The sequence below is a fragment of the Populus trichocarpa genome, chromosome 5, assembly GCF_000002775.5.
Source record: "Populus trichocarpa isolate Nisqually-1 chromosome 5, P.trichocarpa_v4.1, whole genome shotgun sequence".
Lineage (NCBI taxonomy): Eukaryota > Viridiplantae > Streptophyta > Magnoliopsida > Malpighiales > Salicaceae > Populus > Populus trichocarpa.
Genome location: NC_037289.2, coordinates 24808116 through 24833496, shown reverse-complemented (window position 1 = coordinate 24833496; position 25381 = coordinate 24808116). Strand labels below are relative to the sequence as shown.

General features: G+C 35.6%; 4 protein-coding genes across 10 annotated transcripts; 3 read left to right on the top strand and 1 right to left on the bottom strand.

Moving 5' to 3' along the window:
• The first annotated feature begins 2096 nt into the window (after positions 1–2096).
• On the top strand, positions 2097–5589 carry LOC7494732 (splicing factor U2af small subunit B). Of its 7 annotated transcripts, none has more exons than XM_024602177.2 (4): positions 2097–3145; positions 4613–4695; positions 4787–4872; positions 5141–5589. In XM_024602177.2, the coding sequence occupies exon 1, from the start codon at positions 2257–2259 to the stop codon at positions 3073–3075; it is 819 nt and encodes a 272-aa protein (XP_024457945.1). In that variant the 5' UTR covers positions 2097–2256; the 3' UTR covers positions 3076–3145; positions 4613–4695; positions 4787–4872; positions 5141–5589. The 7 variants fall into 7 exon arrangements, with proteins under 7 accessions (XP_024457945.1, XP_052309235.1, XP_024457946.1 ...); XM_052453275.1 differs by having other exon boundaries at positions 4610–4695; positions 5262–5589; XM_024602178.2 differs by having other exon boundaries at positions 4610–4695.
• Positions 5590–8110: 2521 nt separating this feature from the next.
• LOC7494731 (bZIP transcription factor 60) lies at positions 8111–10077 on the top strand. The gene is made up of 3 exons (XM_002307788.3): positions 8111–8688; positions 8934–9157; positions 9683–10077. Exons 1-3 carry the CDS (start codon positions 8246–8248, stop codon positions 9934–9936), a joined length of 921 nt encoding a protein of 306 aa, XP_002307824.1. The 5' UTR covers positions 8111–8245; the 3' UTR covers positions 9937–10077.
• Positions 10078–14814: 4737 nt separating this feature from the next.
• On the top strand, positions 14815–21139 carry LOC7485668 (pyrophosphate--fructose 6-phosphate 1-phosphotransferase subunit alpha). The gene is made up of 19 exons (XM_002307787.4): positions 14815–15000; positions 15572–15744; positions 16091–16203; positions 16403–16477; positions 16573–16686; positions 16773–16840; positions 16989–17072; positions 17581–17634; positions 17794–17874; positions 17998–18091; positions 18174–18247; positions 18423–18533; positions 18638–18682; positions 18767–18823; positions 19136–19240; positions 19332–19448; positions 19586–19689; positions 19851–20016; positions 20670–21139. Exons 1-19 carry the CDS (start codon positions 14911–14913, stop codon positions 20796–20798), a joined length of 1854 nt encoding a protein of 617 aa, XP_002307823.1. The 5' UTR covers positions 14815–14910; the 3' UTR covers positions 20799–21139.
• A 1555-nt stretch (positions 21140–22694) lies between these two features.
• LOC18099717 (cinnamoyl-CoA reductase 1) lies at positions 22695–25360 on the bottom strand. Its single transcript, XM_006383737.3, has 6 exons — positions 25192–25360; positions 24560–24729; positions 24260–24445; positions 23943–24105; positions 23298–23487; positions 22695–23108 (listed from the first exon to the last, which is right to left on the bottom strand). The coding sequence occupies exons 1-6, from the start codon at positions 25307–25309 to the stop codon at positions 22973–22975; spliced, it is 963 nt and encodes a 320-aa protein (XP_006383799.3). The 5' UTR covers positions 25310–25360; the 3' UTR covers positions 22695–22972.
• Positions 25361–25381: the final 21 nt, after the last annotated feature.

Here is a 25381-nt window from a genome sequence, read left to right as displayed (position 1 = left end):
TCAGCCCAAGCGCTAGGTGGCGTAAAGGCAGCACAAGCGTCAGGTTTCTGCTTCTCATTGTTATTATAATATTATTACTTATAATAAAAATATTAATATTTTATACCACAACTGATAATATTTTTAGTATTTATACTATTAATTATAAATAAAATAATAATATTTATAGCACAAATAATACTATTTTTTATATGAATATTTTAAAATTTAATAAAAATAATAATATTTTTAACACAAATACTATTCATTATAATAAAATAATAATATTTGTAGCACCACTTATACTATTTTTAAGAGTAATACTTTTAATTATAAGAAAAATTAAAATAGTTATAACATAAATAATACTATTTTATATATTAATACTTTTAATTATAATAAAAATTAAAATATTTAAAATCATTCATCAAGACCCATTGAGCTTGCGTCCTGACGTCGGACCCAAGACAATGGGTCCTCCTTCAAACCCAAGTGTCAGGTGCCCCACATTAAACGGGCGCGGGCTGACTCGCCCCAAGCGACCGCCATCACCACGTGGTGCTCGGGTATTGCACATGGGCGGGAGCTGCTTGGCTCACCCCAAGCACCCCTAAGCGCCACCGGGTGCTCGGGTCTGCGTGCTAGGATGGCGCTTGAGCAGGGCAACACAAGTGTCAGGTGTCTGCTTGCCATTGGTATTATAATATGATTACTTGTAATAAAAATATTAATATTTATACCACAAATGATAATATTTTTAGTATTCATACCATTAATTATAAATAAAATAATAATATTTATAGCACAAATAATACTATTTTTTATATAAATATTTTAAATTTTAATAAAAATAATAATATTTTTTAACGCAAATACTATTCATTATAATAAAATAATAACATTTGTAACACCAATTATACTATTATTAAGAGTAATACTTTTAATTATAAAAAAAATTAAAATATTTAAAATCCTTCATCAAGATCCAATAGAATTGGGTCACGCAAGACCCATTGAGCTGGGGTTATGACCCCGAACCCCAGATAATCAGGAAATTTGTCATGACTAAAGCAAGTTGGCTCTCTCCAAGACACACCATCGCCACGTGGTGCTCGGGTCTGATTGCTACAGAAGGGTCGCCTAGCGTTATGGGGCGCTAGGGCAAACCAGGCGTCAGGTGTCTGCTTCCCATTGTTATTATAATATTATTACTTATAATAAAAATAGTATTATTTGTGTTATAGTTATTTTTTAATTATGATTAAAAGTATTAATATTAAAAATATTATTATTTGTGTTATAGTTTTTTTTATTTGATTAAAAATATTAATATTAAAAATAATATTATTTTTGTTATTATTATTTTTACTTTTATTATGATTAAAAATATTAATATTAAAAATAATATTATTTGTGTTATAATTATTTTTACTTTTATTATAATTAGAAGTCTGGACTCGTCCACGCCCAACTCCAAGTTGGGCTGACCACAACAACGCCTACCCTCAAGTTGGGGTTAGACGCGTCCATGCCCAACTACATATGTGTTAATATAATAATGTGTGTTATAAATATTATTGTTTCTCTTCTAATTCAAGTATTCATATCAAAAATATTATTATTTGTGTTATAAATATTATTATTTTTATTATAATTCAAAATATTGATATAAAAAATATTATTATTTGTGTTGTAAGTATCTTGAAATTCTTAATATAATTATTTATGTTATAAATATTATTATTTTTATAATAATTCTAAATATTCATATCAAAAATAGTATTAATGGTGTTATAAATATTATTATTTTTATTATTATTAATATTAATAATAAATTAATTAATAAATTTGAAAAACAATTATTATTAATATAAAAAAATATTATTTTTTATATTATAAATTTTTACCGTTGTTTTTATAAAAATAAAAAGTATCCAACTAGTACGATCTAAAATTGACCAAGCTCAGTACCTCAATTGTGGATTTAAGAGATGATACCGGGTTGACCCGCGTGTATTCAACTTTTACTTTTAGTTTTTATAAAGAAAAAAACTGAAAACGGATCTTATTATTAACCCACCCGGTCACTCGTTCATTTATTTATTATTATTTAATGGTGGCATTGGTACGGCCACTCCTCTCTCTTAGAGACAGAGGGACTGCTAGAGAGAGAGAGTTCTGTGTCTAAATTCCCTAAATTTCTAAAATTAGGTTTCTTTCATGAACGAGAGCTTTCTCAAACAGAACCCCAAATAAATCCCATTATCAAACAAAACCATGGCGGAGCACTTAGCTTCAATCTTCGGTACCGAGAAAGACCGAGTTAATTGCCCTTTCTACTTCAAGATTGGCGCATGCCGTCACGGCGATCGCTGCTCTCGCCTCCACAATCGCCCCACCATCTCTCCCACTCTCTTATTATCCAACACGTACCACCGCCCTGACATGATTACTCCCGGTGTCGATGCTCAAGGCCAGCCACTCGACCCACACAAGATCCAGGAGCATTTCGAAGATTTTTATGAGGATATTTTTGAAGAACTAAGCAAATTTGGTGAGATCGAGAACCTTAATGTTTGTGATAACCTCGCCGATCACATGATCGGTAACGTTTATGTTCAGTTCAAGGAGGAGGACCAAGCTGCTGCCGCTTTGCAATCTCTTCAGGGACGATTTTACTCTGGTCGTCCTATTATCGCCGATTTCTCTCCAGTCACTGATTTTCGTGAAGCTACCTGCAGACAGTACGAGGAGAATAACTGCAATCGTGGTGGTTATTGTAATTTTATGCATGTGAAGCTGATTGGGAAGGATTTGCGGAGAAAGTTGTTTGGAAGATATCGGGGATACAGGGTTAGTAGGAGTCGGAGTAGGAGTGTGAGTCCGAGGAGGAGGGATAGAGATTATGATAGGCGTGAGAGGGATTACAGAGACAGAGACCGTGATTATCGTGGAAATGGGAGGAGGAATGACAGAGACGGAGGGAGGAAAAGACACGGGAGTCCGAGGAGGAGCAGGAGCCCGGTCAGGGAAGGCAGCGAGGAAAGAAGGGCCAGGATTGAGCAGTGGAATAGAGAGAGGGAGGAGAAGCAGTGATTTGAAGAGGGAGAAAGTTGTCTTGGCTGGTCTAGGAGTGGAGATGTATGTTGGCATTTTTCTCTTATTGGTAATGATTCTAGGCTCTAGTGTTTGGTTTTCATCTTTTCTTTTGCTTTGAATATTTGACTCTTTTTATGAAGGATTCGTACTATTTTTGTTGGTACCTTTGTTATGGAGTTAATTGTGTCAGTTAAGCTTTAGTTTAGTAATTATTCTTCTTGCTATTAAATTGTTTTTATGAATCCTATCTTTCTTGTTCTCTGTCTTTTGGTTTTGGGTTTGTGTTACTTATATCTCTTTACATTGAACTGTAAAATCGTGCCTGCCAAAGCGTGTATTTTGCATATTAATTTGACTGGCAATGTTAAGAGTGATTTATTCAATTTCATACCAATATGTAGTGACCCTTTCTGGTGTATGATGAATATGCTCGAATGGTTACTGGTGACCTGCGAGCATTAGCTTTAAGTTACTTGTTTATCAGAAACCATTTTCTCCATTGCACATACTAATTATTTTTGTGCAAATACATTGTTTACTATGACCCGCGTCATGCTCTAAGGGCTTCTCTTTTACTTCTATAGTTTTAGCATTTAAATCTAGCAGGTTGCTGGTCGCATAAATAAATTCTATATAGCTGATTGCTGCCACTAGGCTTTGTAGTAAAAGTCATGGTTGTTGGCGGAAATTCGTGGTTGCTATTTGAAAATTGTTTTGAGCTGGGTTAGAAGTTGGAGTAAAGCATTGGTCAACTGGATGAAAGAAAGACTCATTTGGAGTACTTTGTATTTAGAGCATTGGTGAATGCATGCCTTGCTATGGATTTTTTTTTCATGGTAAAATCTTTTCAGTAATCTAAATAAAAGTCTGGTTTTGGTTTTCATATAGTGGTTAGACTACTGTGATACGTTCATAGGAAGTGGAAGTATATTTAGATCACGCAGGAAGATTCCAGGTTTTTGTTTTTTTGATTTGATTGTCGTGTCTTTGATGTACTTTAGGCTGATATAAAATTGAGGCTGGCCCAAGCTCTAGAACAGCTTAACATGTTGGAAGTCTTGAATTGTCAAGAGGAAGTGTAACTAACCAAACTGACATGCTAAAAACTGCTGTCTCACCCTTGAAGCTACTAGGTTAAGCTGCTAACTTGCCCACTATGTGTGGGTATTTGATGAGTTTGGGTGCCTTTCTCATGATTTAATATAATAGCAGCTTTTTGTCCATGCTATCGAATGCAGGAATGCATATTCCCCTGAGAAGTCCCTGAGAAACTGGAGTTCGGAATACACTAGTTTAAATGGATTTGCTGTTAGCTGTCAACTTTTTGTATGGGATTTTCCCTTTTGGGTTGTGCTCAGGTTTGTTAGAGACGAGGTTTTAGTTAGGGCAATCGGTTAACTTCATTATTCACACACACTTGACAGTGGTGCTCAAAAGGCTAAAAGCATTGCTTTCATGTTTATAGAGGCTCATTCGATATTAAATTTATGTGGCAACTCTCATGTTTTTATTGAACTTAAAACTTCTTTAGCAGCTTGTAGGTGTAGGGATTGATCCTGCCAGCAGATACATCATATAGGCAGGGTGACCTGGGCCCAAAAGTTGTGCTCTATACGAGTATGGACAAATCCCAATGATTCCCCCCCTGTTGTTTAAAGGCAATTTAGCATTGTTTGTTTTTTCTAATCATTATTCCATCTGTCTTTAGGTTAGGGTCAGTTCTGGGATCTCTGAATTGGGCCAGTTGAACACGAAGTTGGTCAGAAAAAGGGCACGGTGTTCATGTCCAGTTAGGTACTGTTTGTTTCCGTGATAGACTGTGTTTTGATGAATTTTAAAATATGAAAATAAAATATTATTTTGATATATTTTTAACCGAAAATCACTACAAACAAACCGACAAATACTACCTTAGTGGGGGTATTAAATGTGTATCAGAAATATATCCTTTTAAAGAGGATAAAGATTTTCTGGCACAGCCTCTGATTATCATGTTCTTTTGTTGCTACGAAAAGCAACATGGCATATATTCTCAAGAGATCTGTTATGATACAAAATCCAGATGACTGTGGTCAGTAGGAAGAAGTCCATGCACCAAATGAAATGGGTCCTGGAACTTGATTGTTATTGATTTTGAAATAGGGAAAGGTTGTGATTGTGGGTCCTGGAACTTGATGGTGCAGAAGAGGCGAACCAGGATCATAAGAGCTCCTGCTGATTTGCTAGAATGGTGCGTGAACAGTGAGGGGAGCTTGATTATTCTGAATGAAAAGAAAAGAAAAGAAAAGAACCCTTGACCCTAGGTTGCCTGCCTTGCAAATGCTGTAGTGGTGTTGCAGTGGCGAAATAGTATCCATCTTAACATTTCCTAAGGTTTCCAGTGGCGAACTGCTTCCCTGTGAACTTTGATGGTAAGGTGACCAATAAACTTTGGGATAATTACATGTTTGATTTTTTCTTCGCGTCCTCAACTTTAATAATTTTTATAATACTAGGTTTGCAATTTAACAACTACTCTCGTATGATTTCGCCATCGTCGTATTATCAAACACGTGGTGGGTATTCTCATCGCTTTCATCAAACAACCTACCTTTTCTTTTTCATTCCCGGCCTAGAACTTTCTCAGATCATAAAGCATAATATAATGGCAATTCTCCTTCACGACTAGCAAATAAATAATAACCATTCGAGAAGCATTGTATTTATTTTGCCTTTGTTCACAGAAAGAGCCTTCCTTCCTATTTTCCCTTTCGAGTTAATATCATAACCCAATATTCCTGAAGAAAAAAAAAGGCTTCTAGGCTTGGACTAGGAGGTGCCCAATCACCGATTATACCTAAATCATCATCAATCCTAGCCATGTTTTCAAAATCTTGAACAGACAATTTTCTTTCTCCAATCATCTCTCTCCCTGTCTAGACCCAAATCTAATAATAGATTCATCTCTTTAGATCTAAACCTAAATCTAAATCCATCGTAACCATGTGCTCTTGCAACACCTTGAAAACCCCCATAAATTAATTTCTTCTGAAAGTGTGTTTGGTATTTCGGTAGCTGTTGTGGTTATAGTTTGAAAAAAATTATTTTATAAAAAGTACTTTTAGTTGAGGTTGGTTTGAAAAAATAGATGTTTGGTTAAAACTGTGGTTGAAATTGAGATTAAAGAAAAAGTAGTTTAATGTGTTTGGTTAAGAATGCTTTTGAAATTGAGATTATAAAATAATTTAAAAAAATATATATTAATATTGATGGTTTTAAATTTAAATATTGTAGAATTAATTACTCCTATTACATCATGAAATAAATAATACTTTATATAATTTTTTTTTATTATTCCATTAAACTATTTGTAATTCTATTACGTGCAAAATTCATCCGATAAGAACTACAGTTTTTATAATTTTGTGAGCGTGTAATAAAATTAGATAAAATATTATCAGGTATAAAATTGATATTACAGTGCGAGTGAATTTAATTCACTCTATACTAGTTTTTCAGGAAAAAAAATATTATTAACATCACAGTGCGAATGAATTTAATTCACTCTAAATTATTTTTTTTAAAAAAAACTGTTACTAAAATTAACACACAGGAAAAAAATATATCCACGTGAACAGTGTAAGTGAATTGAACTGTTTATAAGTAAACAGTGCAATTCACTTGCATTGTTCATTATTTTTAAGTGAACAGTGCAAGAGAATTGCATTGTTCACTTGAACAGTGTATCAATGTACATTGTTCAGGCTAATTGCACTGTTCATTAAACAGTGCAATTAGCATGCATAGTACATGAAAAGCAGGAATTCCTTACTTTTCATTACCTACGTTTCAAAGTAAAAATAATGTGAGATTCATAAATAATAAATCATTTTTTTTATTATCAAATGCTACAAATTACGTTTTAATTAAAAAGCATTCACAACCATGTAACCAAACTGCCTCAATTCTTCAGCCCGTTTCTTTGAAATATCTCACCAAATACTACCATGTAAAAATAGATAAAAGGTCCCCGCTGAAGGCCCCTCTTTTCTTCTTCATTAATTCTTCAACCCGTTTTTTTCTTTTATCTCGACTAGCATAGAGTAGCAGCCACAGGACATGCCCATTTGCTTGAAAATCTTGAAATGCAAATATACCATGGTTATCATGGTTTTGTTGGAGAAAGAGTAGATAACTATGAATAAGAATTTGGTTTTTGAATTGAAGAGCATTAGCTTATAATTACCTTTTGATTTGTATGTTGTTTCCTTCGGTTTGTAATTTACTATATACAATAAAGTCGTTTTATATAATGTTTGAGATTTTAGTTTGATTGAGGATATACATTTTTCAAAACATAAAATACAAAAGTAGTAAAACAAGTGGTTCGATGTGATTATCTCATAAACTTATAATTTCTTAACATCGTTATACATACCATTTTTTTCAACTCAAAATATTTTATAAAAAAAAATAAAATATTTGAATTGCAAATCATAATTTGTTAAATATGCATTCTCACGAGTTACGGGTTCATATCTTCTTCTTCTTCTTCTTTTCCAATCTCCGAAAATCTTTTGTTTTATGAAGAAATTCCATGCACCTTTACAGTCCCTCAGGTTCAAAGCTCATCAATCAATAACATAAGGTTCAAAGACGTTATTATTTTTAGACATTCAGGTTTTTTGCTACGCGTTCCTTAAAATCAGGTCCAAATTCAACATCAAGAAAATTATATACTTACTTTACTTCTAGGCCCATGCCCACCTCCTGTCTTGAAAATCCACGTAGATTGCCACAGTGCCTCTAATTGTTCACTCGGCGCCTTCCTATTGGTCGGGTGATGGCAACACCTTCCTAAAAATCACGTGGCAAGATCACCGGTCCCTCAACTCCCTTGTTAGAATTTCGTGACCATCAACACGTGTACGGTTGATCGTCATTCTAAAAACGCGTCACTGTTTCTTTTCCTTGTTCACGAAGAAAGCGAGTGACGCGGTTAGAAATTGCCACGAAGCATGAACTTGGCAACGCAACCTTTCCCATATATATACACGCACAGGAAAACATTCTCTGCTTCAAAGTTTTGTTTTTGTTTTTCCTTTTCCTTCTTTTTATTTTTGTAATCTAATTTTGTGATTAAAAAGTAGTAGCTTTATCTGGTTTTTTCCTAGTCTTCATTTATGCAATGGAATTTCTAGAAGGAGATGATGTGCTAGGGCAAATCGATTGGGATAATTTGTTGGATGGATTCCCGGATTCCGATAGCATCTTCGAATTAGAACCTCCTTTAACCACAGACTTGCAACCGATCAACGATTCTTCGAATTCATCATCACCTGCTACGGTTTCGTCTTGGATCGGAGAGGTTGAGACCTTGTTGATGAAAGATGACGACGATAAGGTTGATCAGCTGGAGAACTGCAACGCTTTCTTGGCAGATATTTTAGTTGATTCTCCTTCTGCTCACGAGTCTGGTGGCGAGGTCCTTGATGCTTCCACCGATAAGGATTCCACTTCTTCCGATGATGCTGACGGCGGCCCGAAGGAGAAAGACGACGGAGCGGAGGAGAAGAACAACAACGATGAGGAGGAAGATCCTGATGATATTGTGTCCAAGAAACGGAGAAGGTACCTCTAGTTTATAAATTAGACTTTTCAATGTCGTAGAAGCCATGGCGTTTCTGTTTGTACATAAAGGGTTTTCTTTTAATTTTTGCACATTGAAACTAGTTATGTTTTGATCATGCTCTGGTGCTGTTTCTTCCTTGTTTTTCTGCTATGCTGTAACGATTGTCATGCGATCATTTTATATCTGTTGGAGAAAGAGAGTGTTGTGGGCCCTGCTGTATGTAATAATTGAACTGATTTTTCAGGCAGTTGAGAAATAAGGACGCGGCAGTGAGATCAAGGGAAAGGAAGAAGTTGCATGTGAGGGATCTTGAAATTAAGAGTAGGTATTTGGAAGGGGAATGCAGGAGGCTGGACAGGCTGCTTCAGTGTTTTATCGCGGAGAACCATGCTCTACGCCTTAGTTTACAGAGGGGCAATGCATTTGGTGTTACCTCGGCCAAGCAGGAGTCTGCTGTGCTCTTGTTGGGTATGTTTCACAGTCCATATTGCTCATTGCTCATGCTTATTACCTCTTATCGTCGTCATTTTTTAATGTGGGAATTCATGTTCTGTAATTTAAAGAGGAGGGAGTTTGTGTTTATTTTCTGAATCGTATGACTGACTATGCCAAGGTTGATGACTTCTGCAGCTATGTAATTGCTCACTGAATTTGCTGAACGGCCCCACTGTTATGAACCCTAACGATATTGGATATCGAAACTGGGTGGTTTGCTTTAGAACAGGGCTTTGAAACAAGCCCATTTGCCATGCTAATATATGTTGTTAAGAATGTGCCAAATGCTACTACTATTTACCTCTGCTTTGAACTAGTTACCTTAGTGGGTCCTGTTAGTTTGACTGGATAAGTTGCCATTCTCCTCGATGATTGATTTACGGCTCCAATAGAAGCAAAAGTATTTGTTTCTTTTTGCGATGCTTTCTCGATGCTGGATTGTGGTAGCGCACTGAATTGCTTAACCTTCAGCTACTCTTTATCCTTGTTTTCTTGCAGAATCCCTGCTGTTGGGTTCCCTGCTTTGGCTCCTGGGCATCATGTGCCTATTCCCCCAGCCTGCAATGCCCCAGTCAACAATGGTGGAAGTTCTACTAGAAACAATGGAAAAGAAAGCACCAGAAAACGTGGCTCAAAGAGGAGCAGGAAGTAAAATATTCATATCCTTGGCAAACAGTAGAAGATGCAAAGCTTCAAGGCCAAGGATGAAACTTACCGGTGTAATCTTTCCTTCTCTAAATTTGGTTTTGTAATTAAGGTCTAGAGCTCTTTATCATGTTGAGCTGAGTGATCAAAGCTGGTTGAATGTTTCGATGAGCACATAGAACAATGCTGTTCCCTGATTGACAATTAGAAACTCTTTATCGTATCCATATTTGAATTTTGACTGAAAATCTTCTCTTCATGTCCTTGTACTTTGAATGTACATTTGAAATGGAAGTGGTGGTTTAGGTTCCTTTTCTGTCTTTGAAACTTTGCGAGGAAACAAATGGTGGGGAGGCAGCTGGCACTACATGTCCTTCATTAAAGATTATATGCATTCTTCATTTAGACAACCGGGGAATCACATAGCTCAACTTTTCAAGAGCTCTTGCAAGCATATAAGAGAAATTTGCGTTGGTTATTGGTGATATGTAATTTGATCGAACTGATTTTCAGACCAGGGCTTTTCAGACGTGGTCATTTCTTCTCGGAAATCAGAAGAGAAACCCAGGCGCGGTGCTGTGAGCACTGTGAGAACTGAGAATCAATCTTCCCTGCAGGGGCAAAAGTGACTGTCATTGCTTGGGGGTTTAAAGCTGCCTCGGGGCATCAAATTAAAATCCAACCTTATCTTGGTGCAGTTTGTGCTTTCTGTAAAATTATTTTTTAAAAAAAATACATCAAAATATATTTTTAATTTTTTTATATTATTAACATATTAAAATTATTAAAAACACAGAAAAAATATCAACTTGATTTTTTTAAAATAAGCTACTGCACTTTTTAAGAGGGTTTTAGCATGTGTGGTATTTTTATCAATGTATTTTTTAAAAGTATTTTGCTTAAAAATATGTTAAAATAATATTTTTTTATTTTTAATATAAACATAAAAAATGTATTAATTTGATATTTTTAAAGTAAAATATGTTTTTCAAAAGCATTAAAAAGCAAAAACTATCATCCTTTTAGGTATCACTCGTTAGCAGCATGCAGGTCAATTTTTTTTTTTTTGTATAAAAAATATAAAATAAATAAGATCCAAAAGCGTTGAGTTTGGGTGCAATGTTGGATTCAAGAGCCTTAGATTTGGCTGATCCGACTGTAAAACTTTAGATCCAAGAGTAATGTTTATAAAATTAATTATAATACCAATAAAAATATTTTTAATACAAATAATAATATTTTTAATGTTAGTAATAATATTAAACTCTCAAGTTTTTATAGTTTTTTATCCATTGAAATCAAATTTATGGTTTTTCTTATAGTAATAATATTTTTAAAAACAATTATTAATGATAATAATAATAATAATAAACTTGGGTCTGGCTTTTTAATAATAATATTAAACTTGTTTGATCCAAGTTCTTATAAATTTAATTCATTTAGATCAAATTTATGGTTTTTCTTTGATATTAATAATATTTTATTTTAAATTTATTAATGATAATAATAATAATAATAATTTTAGACTTCAGATTAAATTTGTGGTTGTTTTTCAATATTAATAATATATTTTTCAAATTTAATAATAATAATAATAATAATAATAGTATTTATAATACAAATAATAATATTTTTAATATTAATAATAACATTAAATTTTTCTGACCCAAGTTCTTATAGTTTTTTATTCCTTGAAATTAAATTTATGGTTTTTCTTCGATAATAATAATATTTTTTAAAAAAAATTATTAATGACAAACAACAACAACAATAATAATAAGAATACTAAAGATTATAAACTTGGATTTAACACCCCAGTCAAACCCAAGTTTTCGGGGGCTAGCTCCACTAATAATAATAAAAATAATAATATTAATAATATTAATAATAAATTAAATTTGTCTGACCTAAGTTATTATAGTTTTTAATCTCTTCAAATCAAATTTATGGTTTTTTTAATATTAATAATATTTTATTTCAAATTTATTAATGATAATAATAATAATAATTTTTGTTAGTTAGTACCCCTTTGGTTTCAATGCTTCAAATCAAATCTATGTTTTTTTTCAATTATAATAATATATTTTTCAAATTTATTAGTTGTCATATTAATAATATTAATTATAATAATATTAATAATAATAATATTAAACTTGTCTGACCCAATTTAAATGGGTATGACTGCAACACCAGACTCAAGAGCTTTGGATCCCTTTTCAACACTAGATTCGAGAGCCTTGAGTCTTGATGCTAGACCTAAGAGCTGCGAGCCCGGACGCCAGACCCTATAGCCTTGGATTTTAACACCGGACCCAAGAGTATTAGGTCTGAACACCGGATCCAAAAATCCTGGCCCTGGTAAGGCTGCAAGACCCAAGTGACTTGGATGTGACATCCCTGCCAAACCTAAGCAACTTGAATCTGGAAAGGGATGTCAGACTTGAGTTAATAATAATAATAATAAGTGATTTTACCCTTCAAATCAAATCTATGTTTTTTTTATATGAATAATATTCTTTTAAAATTTAATAATATTAATGAATATAATAATATTTATAATATTAAACTTGTCTTATCTAAATTCTTATAGTTTTTAATCCCTTCAAATCAAATGTATGTTTTTTCTTCCATAATAATAATATTTTTTCCAAATTTATTAATGATAATAATAATAATAATAATAATAATAATATTTTTAATTTTACCATTCAAATCAAATCTATAGTTGTTTTTCAATGTTAATAATATTTGTTTCAAATTTATTAATTATTATATGAATTACAATAAAATAATAATATTTTTAACTTCAATAATAATATTAAACTTGCCTAAACCGAGTTTAAGTGTGTCTGACTGCCACATCAAGCTCAAGAACTTCAAGTCCCTCTTAAACGTCATGTCCAATAGTCTTGGGTCAACACGGGACTGCAAGACTTAAGTGACTTGGGTCTGGTGTCCCTACCAGACCCAAGGAACTTGAGTCTAGCACTCCTGTCCAGCCCTAAGTTACTTGGGTCTGGAAGGAAATGACAGATCCAAGTTAATAATGAAAATACTACTACTATTGCTATAATAATAATAATAATACTAATAATTGATTTTACCCTTCAAATCAATTTTATGTTTTTTTTTTCTTATAGTAATAATGTTTATTTCAAATTTAATAATATTAATGAATATAATAATATTAAACTTGTCTGACTCAAGTTTTTATAATTTTTAATTTCTTCAAATAAAATTTATAGTTTTTTTCGATAGTAATAATTTTTTTTCAAATTTAATAATAATAATATTAAACTCGTCTGACCCAAGTTCTTATAGTTTTTAATCCATTCAAATCAAATTTATGGTTTTTCTTCAATAATAATGATATTTTATTTCAAATTTATTAATGTTAGTGACAATGACGACAACGACGATTTTTAATTTTACCCTTCAAATCAAATCAATGTTCTTTTTTAATATTAATAATTGTTTTTCAAATTTATTAATTATTATATTAATAATATTAATTATAAAATGATAATAATATTTACAATACAAATAATAATATTTATAATAATATTAAACTTGTCTGACCCAAGTTTAAGTGGGTGTGGGTGTGGCTACAATGCCAGGTTCAAGAGTTTTGGACCCCTCTGAAACTCTGGACGCCGAAACCAAGAGCTGCGGGTCCGGAAGGCCGACCCTAAAGCCTTGGGTTATGACACCAGACCCAATAGCTTGGGGCAAGTGGGACTGCAAGATCCAAGAGCCTTGAATCTGGCTGCAACACCAAACCCTAGAGTCCTGAGTTCGGACACTAGACCCAAGAGCTTTGGATTCAGGCGTCAGACTTAAAAGCCCTAGGTTTGGCTGCTTTACTTGACTTGAACACTTGGGGTCTGACTACTCTGCTTGACCCGGGCGTCCAGGGTATGACAGCCATGCCTAACCCCAGTGCTAGGTGTCTGGCAGCCATGCCATGCCCTAGCGCCTGGGGTAACAGTCTTGCCATGCCCTAGTAAAATCTGAACTGACTATTTTGTCTCTTATTATTTTTTTAATGCCAAATGCATCCCATAAAAAAGATAATTTCATTCCTACTGTATGCTTAATAAGTTTTGTTGGTAAAAACAATTTCATCATTATACTACTTTAATTTACCATAATATGTGTCTAGCTAAATAGTCAGAGGGACACTTATCTCATTATATTGTATAATAATTTGAAGAAATGTTGAGAGTGAACCACTATTGTTTTTGGGTGTTGTTTTAATATGTGTTTTTTTAATAGTTTTAATGTATTAATATTAAAAAATTAAAAAAAATTATTATTATATATTTTTAAATAAAAAATACTTAAAAAAAAGGACATGCTACCGAACTAAGGGAAATTCAAAAGGGAGTGTTAGGTGAGAGAGATTCTACAGACTTGCAATGCTTGCTTAGTAAGTCAGTGGGCTCCTTTTGAAGTTACCAGAATATCCTTCTGGCATATTCCCGTGAATATTGTTGGCTTCTTGTATCGTTTGGATATACGACCCAACTATCAAGTATCAATATCATAGCTAATCACTTGCAATTACCCCCAAGCCCTCTGTCATTTTTTTTTATCGCACCATTCACACCCAACAGTAAAAGAAAAGAAGTCTGAAAATCTCTTGCCATTTGCAAAAAAGTACTTGTGGCCATGGTGTCAATCAAACGGTTAAAATTGATCACAACAGGAGGGGGAGTTTAATTTTAAAGAGAACAGAGCACGAGGGGCCGAGAAGAAGACAAAATCTAGCAAATGAAACGGTAGAGGAATGAAAGGGCAATTTAGTAACGGCACTAGAGATAGATGAAGAGAAGGGGCGCATCGTAATAAACCCTAGAAACCATGGCCGATAAATGGAACACGTTTCAAGAGGCCGAAACGGGTGGGCTTTATAGTTGGTAGGTAGCATCTCCCGGTCCTCTTTTTTTCTCCCCCATTTCCCCTCCCCCCCTATAAAAACGGTCTTTTTGAAGAAAAAAAAAAAAAAACCGCCCGACCACAACACTTCTACTTCTACTAACTCATCACCTACCTAAGAACAAGAAGAAGAGAAAAGCGGCATGGATTCCGATTTCGGCATTCCCAGAGAACTTTCCGATCTCCAGAAACTTCGATCTCTTTACCAACCAGAACTTCCTCCCTGTCTTCAGGTCTCTCCTACTCCCTCTCCCTTCTTCCCACCGTCTTTCTCCCCTCCCGATTTACCACAACACCAACACATAATGTCATAGCATCAGTTTAGTTTTTTTTTATTGCAATCGATGTTATGCTAGATTGATCTTTTCGCTTAGTTGATCACTTAATCTGCGTTATACTTTCGCCGGCTAGTAGATCTACCTCAACACAGAGGAGAGATGACTTATTTTTTTCTTTTTTAGGATATATCTACCTTCATTATTTTATGCTTGATAGGCGTATGCTGTACTTGAATTAGTAGCGGGGCAAAAATGTGATACTGATACTGGATTGTAACGTGCCTAATGCTCCGTTTGTTTTCGTGATACGCAAATCAATACACAGGTTTGCATGTTACCACAGAAAACTCTCTCAAGAACTCTATCGAGACCTTGCTTGAGAAAAAACAGCTTTTCTTGAATGTACATTTTCAAAACGCAAAAGCTAACACAAAGTTACTGATTTCACCCTCACCATTTATTCCTTTCCATTCAATTGCTGACATTGGATTTTCATTTATATGTTTGGGATCTGTGCATTTTCCAGGGAACTGCAGTGAGGGTAGAACTTGGTGATGCAACCACTGCTGCAGACCCAGCTGATGTCCACAGCATAAGCCGATCCTTTCCCCTCACTTATGGCCAGCCTTTAGCTCACTTCCTCAGGGCATCTGCTAAAGTCTCTGATGCTCAAATCATAACTGACCATCCAGCTTTCAGGTATGCCTTGGGTCCTGGTGATTTACGAGTGTCTTCTTTTCCTTTCAACTATCATCTGCTGTTTTGTATCACTTTTATCCAAACCACGCGTCTACATTTTGAATAAGGGATCGATCCTTTCTTCCTATTCCTGCTGCTGCCCTTTTTTGAAATTCACTATTATCCGGAAGGATGATCGGAAACCTAGTTGCTTGTCAAATCCTCTCTCAATTTCTGATTTTGTTTGCGTGTGTGGGTACGCACCTGCATGTGTTTCTGTGAAAAGTTAAGACTCTGCAATCTGCTTGTTATGAGTATTTGCTTAAAAAGCTCATATTTGGCTGATGTATTTAGTGTCTCTCAACAGGGTCGGAATAGTTTTTTGTGGGAGACAATCTCCTGGAGGACATAATGTCATATGGGGTCTTCACAACGCTCTTAAAATCCATAACCCTAACAGCACTTTACTTGGATTTCTAGGTGAGCATAAGCAACGGCATCTCATACAAGTGCTTCATCTTTGGATTTGATTGTCTTGGATTTATGGCAAATCTCATTGCATTTATAAGTTTTTGATGAACACATATTGTGTGATTGTTTGTTTCATCATTATACCCTGTTGTGTTTTATTTAAAAGCAAATGACGTCTACATTATAAAATGCTTTTATCTGTCAACAGGAGGTTCTGAAGGTTTATTCGCTCAGAAAACACTTGAAATTACAGATGACATTCTTTCAACCTACAAAAATCAAGGTATGTATTTTTATCATATGATTGCATGACGGGATCTTTGATTGTCACTTGGCTGTGAGACTTGACTGATTTTTTATTTTGTTATGCTTGGCAAGGTGGTTATGATTTGTTGGGACGGACAAAAGATCAAATAAGAACAACTGAACAGGTTAATGCTGCTCTAACTGCATGCAAAGATCTGAAATTGGATGGCCTTGTTATCATTGGAGGTAAGTTTGACACTTTGGTATTTACAAAGAGATACAGATGCAATTTTGCAACAATTACTAAATACGGATGCTTTTTTCTTTTGAAGGAGTTACTTCAAATACAGATGCCGCTCAGCTTGCTGAAACATTTGCCGAGGCAAAATGCCCAACAAAGGTATTTCTGCTTGTCTTCTCACCTAGGATTAATAACAGTCACAAATAGTTCATGCTTGTATTCCTAGCAGCCTTTGCGACTGTTCCTGAGTGTACTTTTATGCTACCAGCCTCTGAATTTTACTACACACACTGTTTGAATTTTGCAGGTGGTTGGTGTTCCTGTTACTTTAAATGGAGATCTCAAGAATCAATTTGTGGAAACCAATGTTGGTTTTGATACAATATGCAAGGTATGGATCAAATGACACCATGCAGCTCTCTGTTACTCAATATGTCGAGGAAGTTACTTCTTCTAGTAAAATGGAATTATAGAAACAAAGATGGATGGTTTAGGTGGCATCAAAGTCAATTAAAGTAGGAGGTGTTGCTGTGTATGTTAAAATTTTGTATATTTATAAGACCGTTTGCGTTGAATCAAGTAGCATATCAAGGAGAACTTCATAGAATTACTGTCCATTCTCGCATTCAAATTTTTCCTATATGATAATGTATGAAACTCTGTTGCATATAGTGGCAGCAGTGCAATATAATGAAAGTGCTTGGGTTCATGATCTAGGGGGAAAACGTCAACCTTAATTGGTTTTTGGTATTCTTAATTTCTTAAATTGGCAGTGGTGTCTGATCCTGTCCTTTGGGAAACTCTGGTGCTTGGTGTAATGCTAAATGTTTATGTTGTGAATATGCATGATTAAGCATTTAATTTAATAAAACAAAATTTCATGCTTTCCGCTCATGCAGGTCAATTCCCAGCTCATCAGCAATGTCTGCACGGATGCTCTCTCTGCAGAGAAGGTAATAAATTCATCAACTTTCTGATTCATGACCTCCAGTGAAGAATTCACTATCATTGTATCATTTGTTGATGGAATTATGATTGAGAAGGAATACTAGACAACATTCTTCACTGTGAAATTTGTCTTTTCAAAACTTTTAACTTATTTCATTTTCCAGTATTATTATTTCATCCGGCTCATGGGCCGAAAGGCATCACATGTTGCTTTGGAATGTACACTTCAGTCTCATCCGAACATGGTTAGTAGTCCATCACTTTTGCAGTTCCTTTTTTTTGGTTTTTTTCTCCCTTTGAGCTTCAAATGAAACTTTTATGGGCTTATCTTTCTCTCTCCTGAACAATGGTTGAGCTGCTTTTTGCAGGTTATTCTTGGCGAGGAGGTGGCTGCATCAAAGCTTACTCTTTTTGACTTGACAACACAAATTTGTGATGCAGTCCAAGCCCGAGCAGTGCAAGGTTTTAGACAATCTAAGTCATTGTATATCGTGTTTCGTGATAAACTGTAATATTGGTCATCTGACATGGTTAATTGCACCAGACAAGAATCATGGAGTCATTCTACTGCCAGAGGGACTCATAGAAAGCATTCCCGAGGTCTATGCTCTCTTGAAGGTAATTGCTTTTGTATCTCCCTGCTTGGCCTCATTTGCGAATGTGTGGGTGTTGTCCTTCAGACTGCAGTATCTTACAAACACAGTCCGCATGTGTGTAAAATACATCTATACAGATGTTTGATGGCGTTTCTTTTCCTCTGAAAGGGAGTACTGAAATTTTATGCACCTTTCAGGAAATACATGGCTTACTCAGGCATGGTGTTGCCCCTGACAACATTTCATCACAGCTTTCACCATGGACATCTGCTTTATTTGAATTTTTGCCACCATATATTAAGAAGCAGGTTTACATTTCCCCTTACTGATTTGCATTACAAGATATTTGTCAATCAATTTAAAGCAAATGGGTATTTTATCTTCTAAAATATTAATATTTTTAATGGCACAGCTGCTGCTTCATCCTGAATCAGATGACTCGGCACAATTATCCCAGGTAACGAGCATGCAATTCTTATTAAAAGGAACTATTAAAAATTACATTGTTGATAAATTGATTGCTTGTTTGTTTTTACCCTAGATTGAAACAGAGAAACTTCTAGCTCATCTTGTGGAGACAGAAATGAACAAGCGGCTGGTATGACATTGTTTCTTTTTTTTCTTTTTTTATCATTGTTGATTTCCCTAGCCCTGATAATTTTATTATATCTTTAACTTCTGTGTGGCGCAGCAATAATTTTACATTTTGTTTCCTCGTGAAATGATTGTATGAGACTCTACGAGTCCCATCATTGTTATGATCCATGCTCGATAATTGCTTTGCTATATACTTCTGAAATTCGTGTCAAGCAAAATGGTCCTATTGTTGGTTTCTGTTAACTGTCTAATGATTGTTATGTTTGTTGCAATTGACTTAGCTTTTTACTGGTGTCTTTGGTGTTTTGAGCAGAAAGAAGGCACATACACGGGGAAAAAGTTCAATGCTATCTGCCACTTTTTTGGTTATCAGGCCCGTGGGTCTTTACCATCGAAATTCGATTGCGACTATGCCTATGTATGTTAGCAACCAGGGTTGATATGTATTCTCATCCTTTTTAAGTCCAATTCAAGTATCTTTTATTAATACTGAGTGGTATATTTCATAGGTTCTTGGGCACATCAGCTACCATATTTTAGCAGCTGGTTTGAATGGTTACATGGCCACTGTAACTAACCTAAAGAATCCTGTGAACAAGTGGCGATGTGGTGCTGCTCCAATTACAGTTGAGTTTTAATTTCGATCTTAAAGGCAGATTTCTTCTTTTACCTGCAAAGTTATTTTTCCTAGCAAAAATTATGATACATGCATTGCAATCCTTTCTTTTACGGTCTATCTATATTATATTTTGTAAAATCATAGGCAATGATGACAGTGAAGCGTTGGGCTCAAAGCCCTGGTGCATCTTCAATTGGAAAACCTGCTATTCATCCTGCTACTGTGGATTTGAAAGGCAAAGCATATGAGTAAGTTCTTTTTTATGATTCATCAAATGTTTATGTTATTCAGATACTAGGAGAGAGGGAAGATCAGGAACTTCATAGATATTGTGATCACAACTTTACATAAATTCCCCATGACAGTCAGAGAAGCATGCAATAATTTTTACTGTTTGGCTTAAATGCAGGCTGCTGAGACAAAATGCAGGAAGGTTTTGGATGGATGACCTGTACAGAAATCCAGGTCCCCTTCAATTTGATGGTCCTGGTGCGGATTCTAAGGCTGTAACTCTCTGTGTTGAAGACCAGGATTATATGGGCGGGATCAAGAAGCTGCAGGAATACCTTGACAAGGTACTTTATTCTCTCAATTATCACATTTAAATATTCACTCAATATTTTGGATGATCATCTTTTCCTTTGCAAATGGTTATTATTTCTTATTTCTCTGCCTATGAAGGTTGTATGGTGTTAGATTTGTTCCTGTTGAATTCTAGGACAAGTCAAAAAATGAAGGGGGGAAATGGAAGGCATGATTAATTTGGTCTAAAATTTAAATGTGGATTGTCTAACCATTTCGTTTCTTTTGATGAAACTACTGTTCAACTAGTTATGAAGCATGGAATTCAATGAGTTTTGTGTATAGAAGTCCACCACTTTGTTCATCATACATTCGGTGTATCACTATCTCATACCTTTTGTTTTAAATGTTTACGCGGATTTGGTGTGCTAATTCTTTGGGGTTGATATAAACTTTCTATCCTCATGCTAGTGTAATGTGATGGGAGCAACATGTGGTAGGAGGTTGGTATTGTTGCTTTTCATACAAGATAATCTGTCTTGTATTCTTGAGATAGTGGTGATCGATTCAGGTTAAAGCTGGTTTAGCAATGCTAAAGGATCAGCTGACAATATTCTATGACTGGACTGGATTCTTTCTATGTGTTATATGTTCGCTATTTAAAATATGCTTTGCTTTCACTGATTGTCTGCCCTCAATTTCCCAGGTAAGAAACATTGTGAAACCAGGGTGTTCTCAGGAAGTTCTGAAAGCTGCTTTGAGTGTCATGTCTTCCGTGACAGATGTTCTCTCTGTTATGTCTTCAACTTCATCCAATGGCCAGACACCTCTGTAAGAGTACAGCTTAAAATGTTCTTTCCTCGATCCACCCCGATGTTGCTGCTTGGTTTGACAATTACATACTCCCATCGGCGCACATTGTGCCATTTTTCTTAATTTTTATTTTGAAGATTTTAATTAGATGGTAATGAGCCAATTCTTCATCTCTTTAATCAGCGGTAACTTTCCCGCGTGAGGACAATGAGCAAAGATGGAATTTTGTTTATGTTGCGTCGTGTTTGATTATGTGTGCGGACGCCTCCGTTGTATCTCTATTCAGCAAGTCGCATGATAGAGTTGTAACTTTCAAGATTTGAAACTATTTTTATCCTAAATGAAAGTTGGAAACTAGAACAACCTTACGTGTCATGTGTTTCGAAGTATGAGTGGGTACTTGTGTTGATGAGAAATTACTTGTCCCATTTTGGGTCCTTGGGTCGTCATCAACTTAGTCCATGAAAGTTGTCCGTCTCTGTCCTCACCCCTCCAATCGAACAAGTTTCTGTCATGAGACACGTGTCTCTTCTCTTTTCATGTGCGGTGCTCGATCAAAGAGGTGGCTAATTGCACCAGGCAAGTTTCATGGAGTCATTCTACAGCCAGAGGGACTCGTGGAAATCATTCCTGAAAGTTTCGATAAGCAGCGAATCCCTTTCTCGAAGGGTATTTAGTAGCTCCCCTCTCTATGTGGATGATTCTGTCTTCATCGACTTGGTTCCATGTCGAACGATAAAAGGAAATGGCCATTATATACAATATAGTCATGGTTGCAAGCTAGCTCATGAGATGGTAAAAAGCTTGTGAATTGCCGGTGAAGCAAGTTTCACTGGTTTAAGCCTGTTCCGATGGTAAAATGCAAGTATAAGGGTGTGCAAAAAAACCAGAAAACCGAACAAACCGAAAAAAAATTAATCGAAAAAACCGAACCGAGAAAAAAACCTGATTAGAATAGTTAGAAAAAATTCTGGTTTGGTTCGGTTTTGTAATGCAGAAACCGGTTCAAAAAAAGTACTATAAATAGAAAAATTTATCCCCCCCACCAATAACCCTAGCCACCAGCAGCCCCCTCTCGCCTCTCCCACTCCCTCTCCCTCTTTCTCTCCCTCTCCCTCTCCCTAGACTTAGAAGCAGCCCTCTCTTGCCTCTTGATCCTAGGATTAATCCGGGTGTAAAGGATCTTGCTAGGCTTGGGTGCGAGAGGATGTTGATCTTTGTAGCTGAGGAAGACTATTTGACTATTGCAGCTAAGAATTATTATGAGAAGTTGAAAAGGAGTGGATGAAAAGGAACTGTTGAACTTGTCGAGAATGAAAAGGAAGACCACTGCTTCCATTTGCTTCTGGGTATTCTTTAAAATGCAGGGAATATAAGATTTATCTGTATAAGAAGATTTGGAGTTTTGATTTTAAAAAATCAGGTTTGGATTTTTGGCATCTGAGTATTTGAAAAATATAGGAAAAACCATATTTATTTTGCAAGAAATTTAGGGTTTTGATTTATAGCAGAGTTTTGGATTTAGAATGTTGATTTTATTTTTATTTTTTAATTGAAATCAGTGGTGTTGATTTTTGGCTTTTGGTTGTTTGCAGTTTGCACAATGCAGGGAAAATAATATTTGTGAAAAGGCTACTGGCGAGTTCGAGAGGAAATATGAGCGTATAGATTTTCTCGGTTTTTTGAAATCAAGAACTGAACCGAATCGGACTGAAACCGATCGGTTTGACTCGGTTTCAGTTCGGTTTTTTTTTTAAAAAAAACCGGTTTGGTTGGTTTTTATAGGTAAAAACCGAACCGAACCGAAAATGATCACCCCTAATCAAGTCAAAGGTTATTACAGCTAGTCTAGCGGATATCGAACAAAGTTCATATAAACCAGGGCCTGAAATAATTCATCGGTCTCTGCAAGAAATACTTTTCAGGACAGCACAAGAAATAATTCATTAATGCTTTATTCCAACTCTCGAACCAACCAAGAGAAATAAAACGAACAGAAACCTCGAGATTGACATGTAAAACCTTGGTCCAAAATCAAACAATCGAGCGCATGGTTTTGGCTTAACCTTCGACAATTACGTCAACATGGCTCAATAGCACAGCGCAGACAAATCACATTTATTTAGCCAAATATCCTCCTCCCTGTGAAACCCGTATACAGAGCAGGTGGGGATAATTTGAACCGTCTATTTTTGTTTAATCCAGGAGTCCAGTCTTCTGATAGTTTTCCACGGAGTCAATGAGAGTTTCCTCCAATGAACGGAAACTCCAACCGAGCCTCTGCAACTTTTCTGAACTGATCATCACTGCTTCCTGCTCTTCTTCAGTGAAACTGGCAGTGAACAAGCAGATGTATCATCAAATTACCAAGAAACATGATAAAACCATACGTGGAAATCAGTACTCGTAAATGTGGCTCCGTTTGTGGCATCATCTATAAAAAGAGTTCCTAGAGAATCACAATAGAAAAGGAAACTCGAATGATTATTTGGTTGAGAATATTATCTTACACCAGACTTACCTTTTAGGATAGTTGTAGTTAGGATACATGCTCCTCAATTTCTCCACTAGATCTTTAACTCTGATTGCATGTGCCGTGCATATGTATCTACCTTCTGCCTCAGGTGTCTCATATGCCAAAAGCAGTGCTTCAGTCACATCACGAACATCTATTATTGGCCGAAGCTTGTTTTCCAACGAGTCGCACCCATCTGCAAGGGCAGTTCATACAGAACACCAGCTAGTAACGAGAAGATAACATATAGCATTTGCATTTTGACCTAGATAGCAAGTTGCTTGCAGTGACAGGGGTATAGGCCATTGTTTGCAAACTATGATATCAATGTTTCATGTTTAAATATTTAAAATTTCCAAGAGTGAAAAATAAAAAGTATCAACAAAATTGTGCAAGCTGCTGTCGAAGTTCATCGTCCAAACTACAGGATTACAGCCTAGCACGAATCGAAGTGAGTACAAGTTAAAGCTCCAAGAATAAATTAAACACCAATTTTAGTGTTTGATGTTCGAACTTTCACAGAATTTCATCAGGGCATCATCACACATACACTCATAAAAAATGCCCGCATCACTCGCAAACAAAGATGACTATGTTACACACAACACAGACAAACATTGCAAACAAGATGTGGTATGAATAGCTAGCTACCTTTCAAAATCTTAATAAGAACCATTGTACTTGCGTTAACTGTGGACTGCAGAATTGGCCCCAAAATGAGGGAAGGACAAATTGCTACTACATCAAGCCCGCTCCTTTTTGCATATTCCCAAGCCTCACTTTCTGCTTCTGTCTTGGAAAGATTATACCAATTCTGGTACAGAAATAGAACTGGATATTTTAGTCTACAAACACTAACAATGGTGCATCGTATCATGATAAAGAGCATTACGAAAAGGCAGACCACCACTAATATTCAACTTGGAACTACCAAATTTGCACTGAAATTAACTTCTGGAATTGTTCACCTTAGTTGCTCTGCAGTATTCCTTATCAGACCAGCAATTCTCATCCATCACTTGACCCTTGGGCCAGCTTGGGTTTGACAAAACTGCACTTCCAGAGGACACAATGACAACTCTTTTTACCTTTGCCTCAGCACATGCTTTAAGCACATTTAGTGTGCCCTTTACAGCTGGCTCGATCACCTCCACCTAAGATCACAAGGAAAAGGCATCTCCCGTAATTAATTACCATCTAATAGCGTGACTGATTTTAGTTATTCGGGTCATTTGATTGAAAAACATTATGAAGTAGCCAAAACTTGCCTCGGGGTTTGACACTCTAGTGAAGGGAACAGGGCTGGCAACATGGAAGACCCCTCTGCATCCTTGAATAGCAGAAGAAAGAGAGCTGTAGTCCAGTAAATCTGCCTTAAAGAGTTTGAGATTCTCCGTTGCCTGGTCAATTTTCATCAAGTGAGCATTCTTGTCATCCGCTGCATAATATGATCAAGAAATTTATATCATAAGAAATAATTTCATCTGAGAAGCACTAGCTGCTCGTGCCCATGTTTCATCTGAGAATGGATATGTAGTCAACGATGGCAGCTAGAAGCTATTCAAATTCGAATTTTGTCGATCAAAAACTAACAAAATGAGAACAATACATGAAAAGCTGGGGCTATTCGGATTAGAAGAGTGCTAATTAGCTCCATAAAGTAGGCAAATATATACAAGGAAGGAAGGAACAACACAGAAACATGTAGTTAAGAATCGAAGTAAGTTGGTCTACATGAAAATATCTCTCTAGAACAGGTTACCTTCTTAAAAGCTGAAACTGTAAATCAGAAATTAGTAATAAAAAGTGACACATGAAGTGATTCATACAACAAAAAATTAAAAAGAGCAGTGGAATGAGAAAGAGTGAGAGAGAGAGAGGTGAGAGGTATGAGAACTACCAGGATCTCTAACGGTTCCATGGACAAGATAGTCCTTAGAGAGAAGAAGCTTGACGACCCAAGAAGCCAGGTACCCTCCAGCACCTGTCACGCAAACACTCCCCTTCTCCAACGCCATCCCCAAGCCCCAGCAGTAGAAATTCCAACTTGTTCTTGCATCTTTATTTTGGTCATAGGAGTGGGTTTTTTT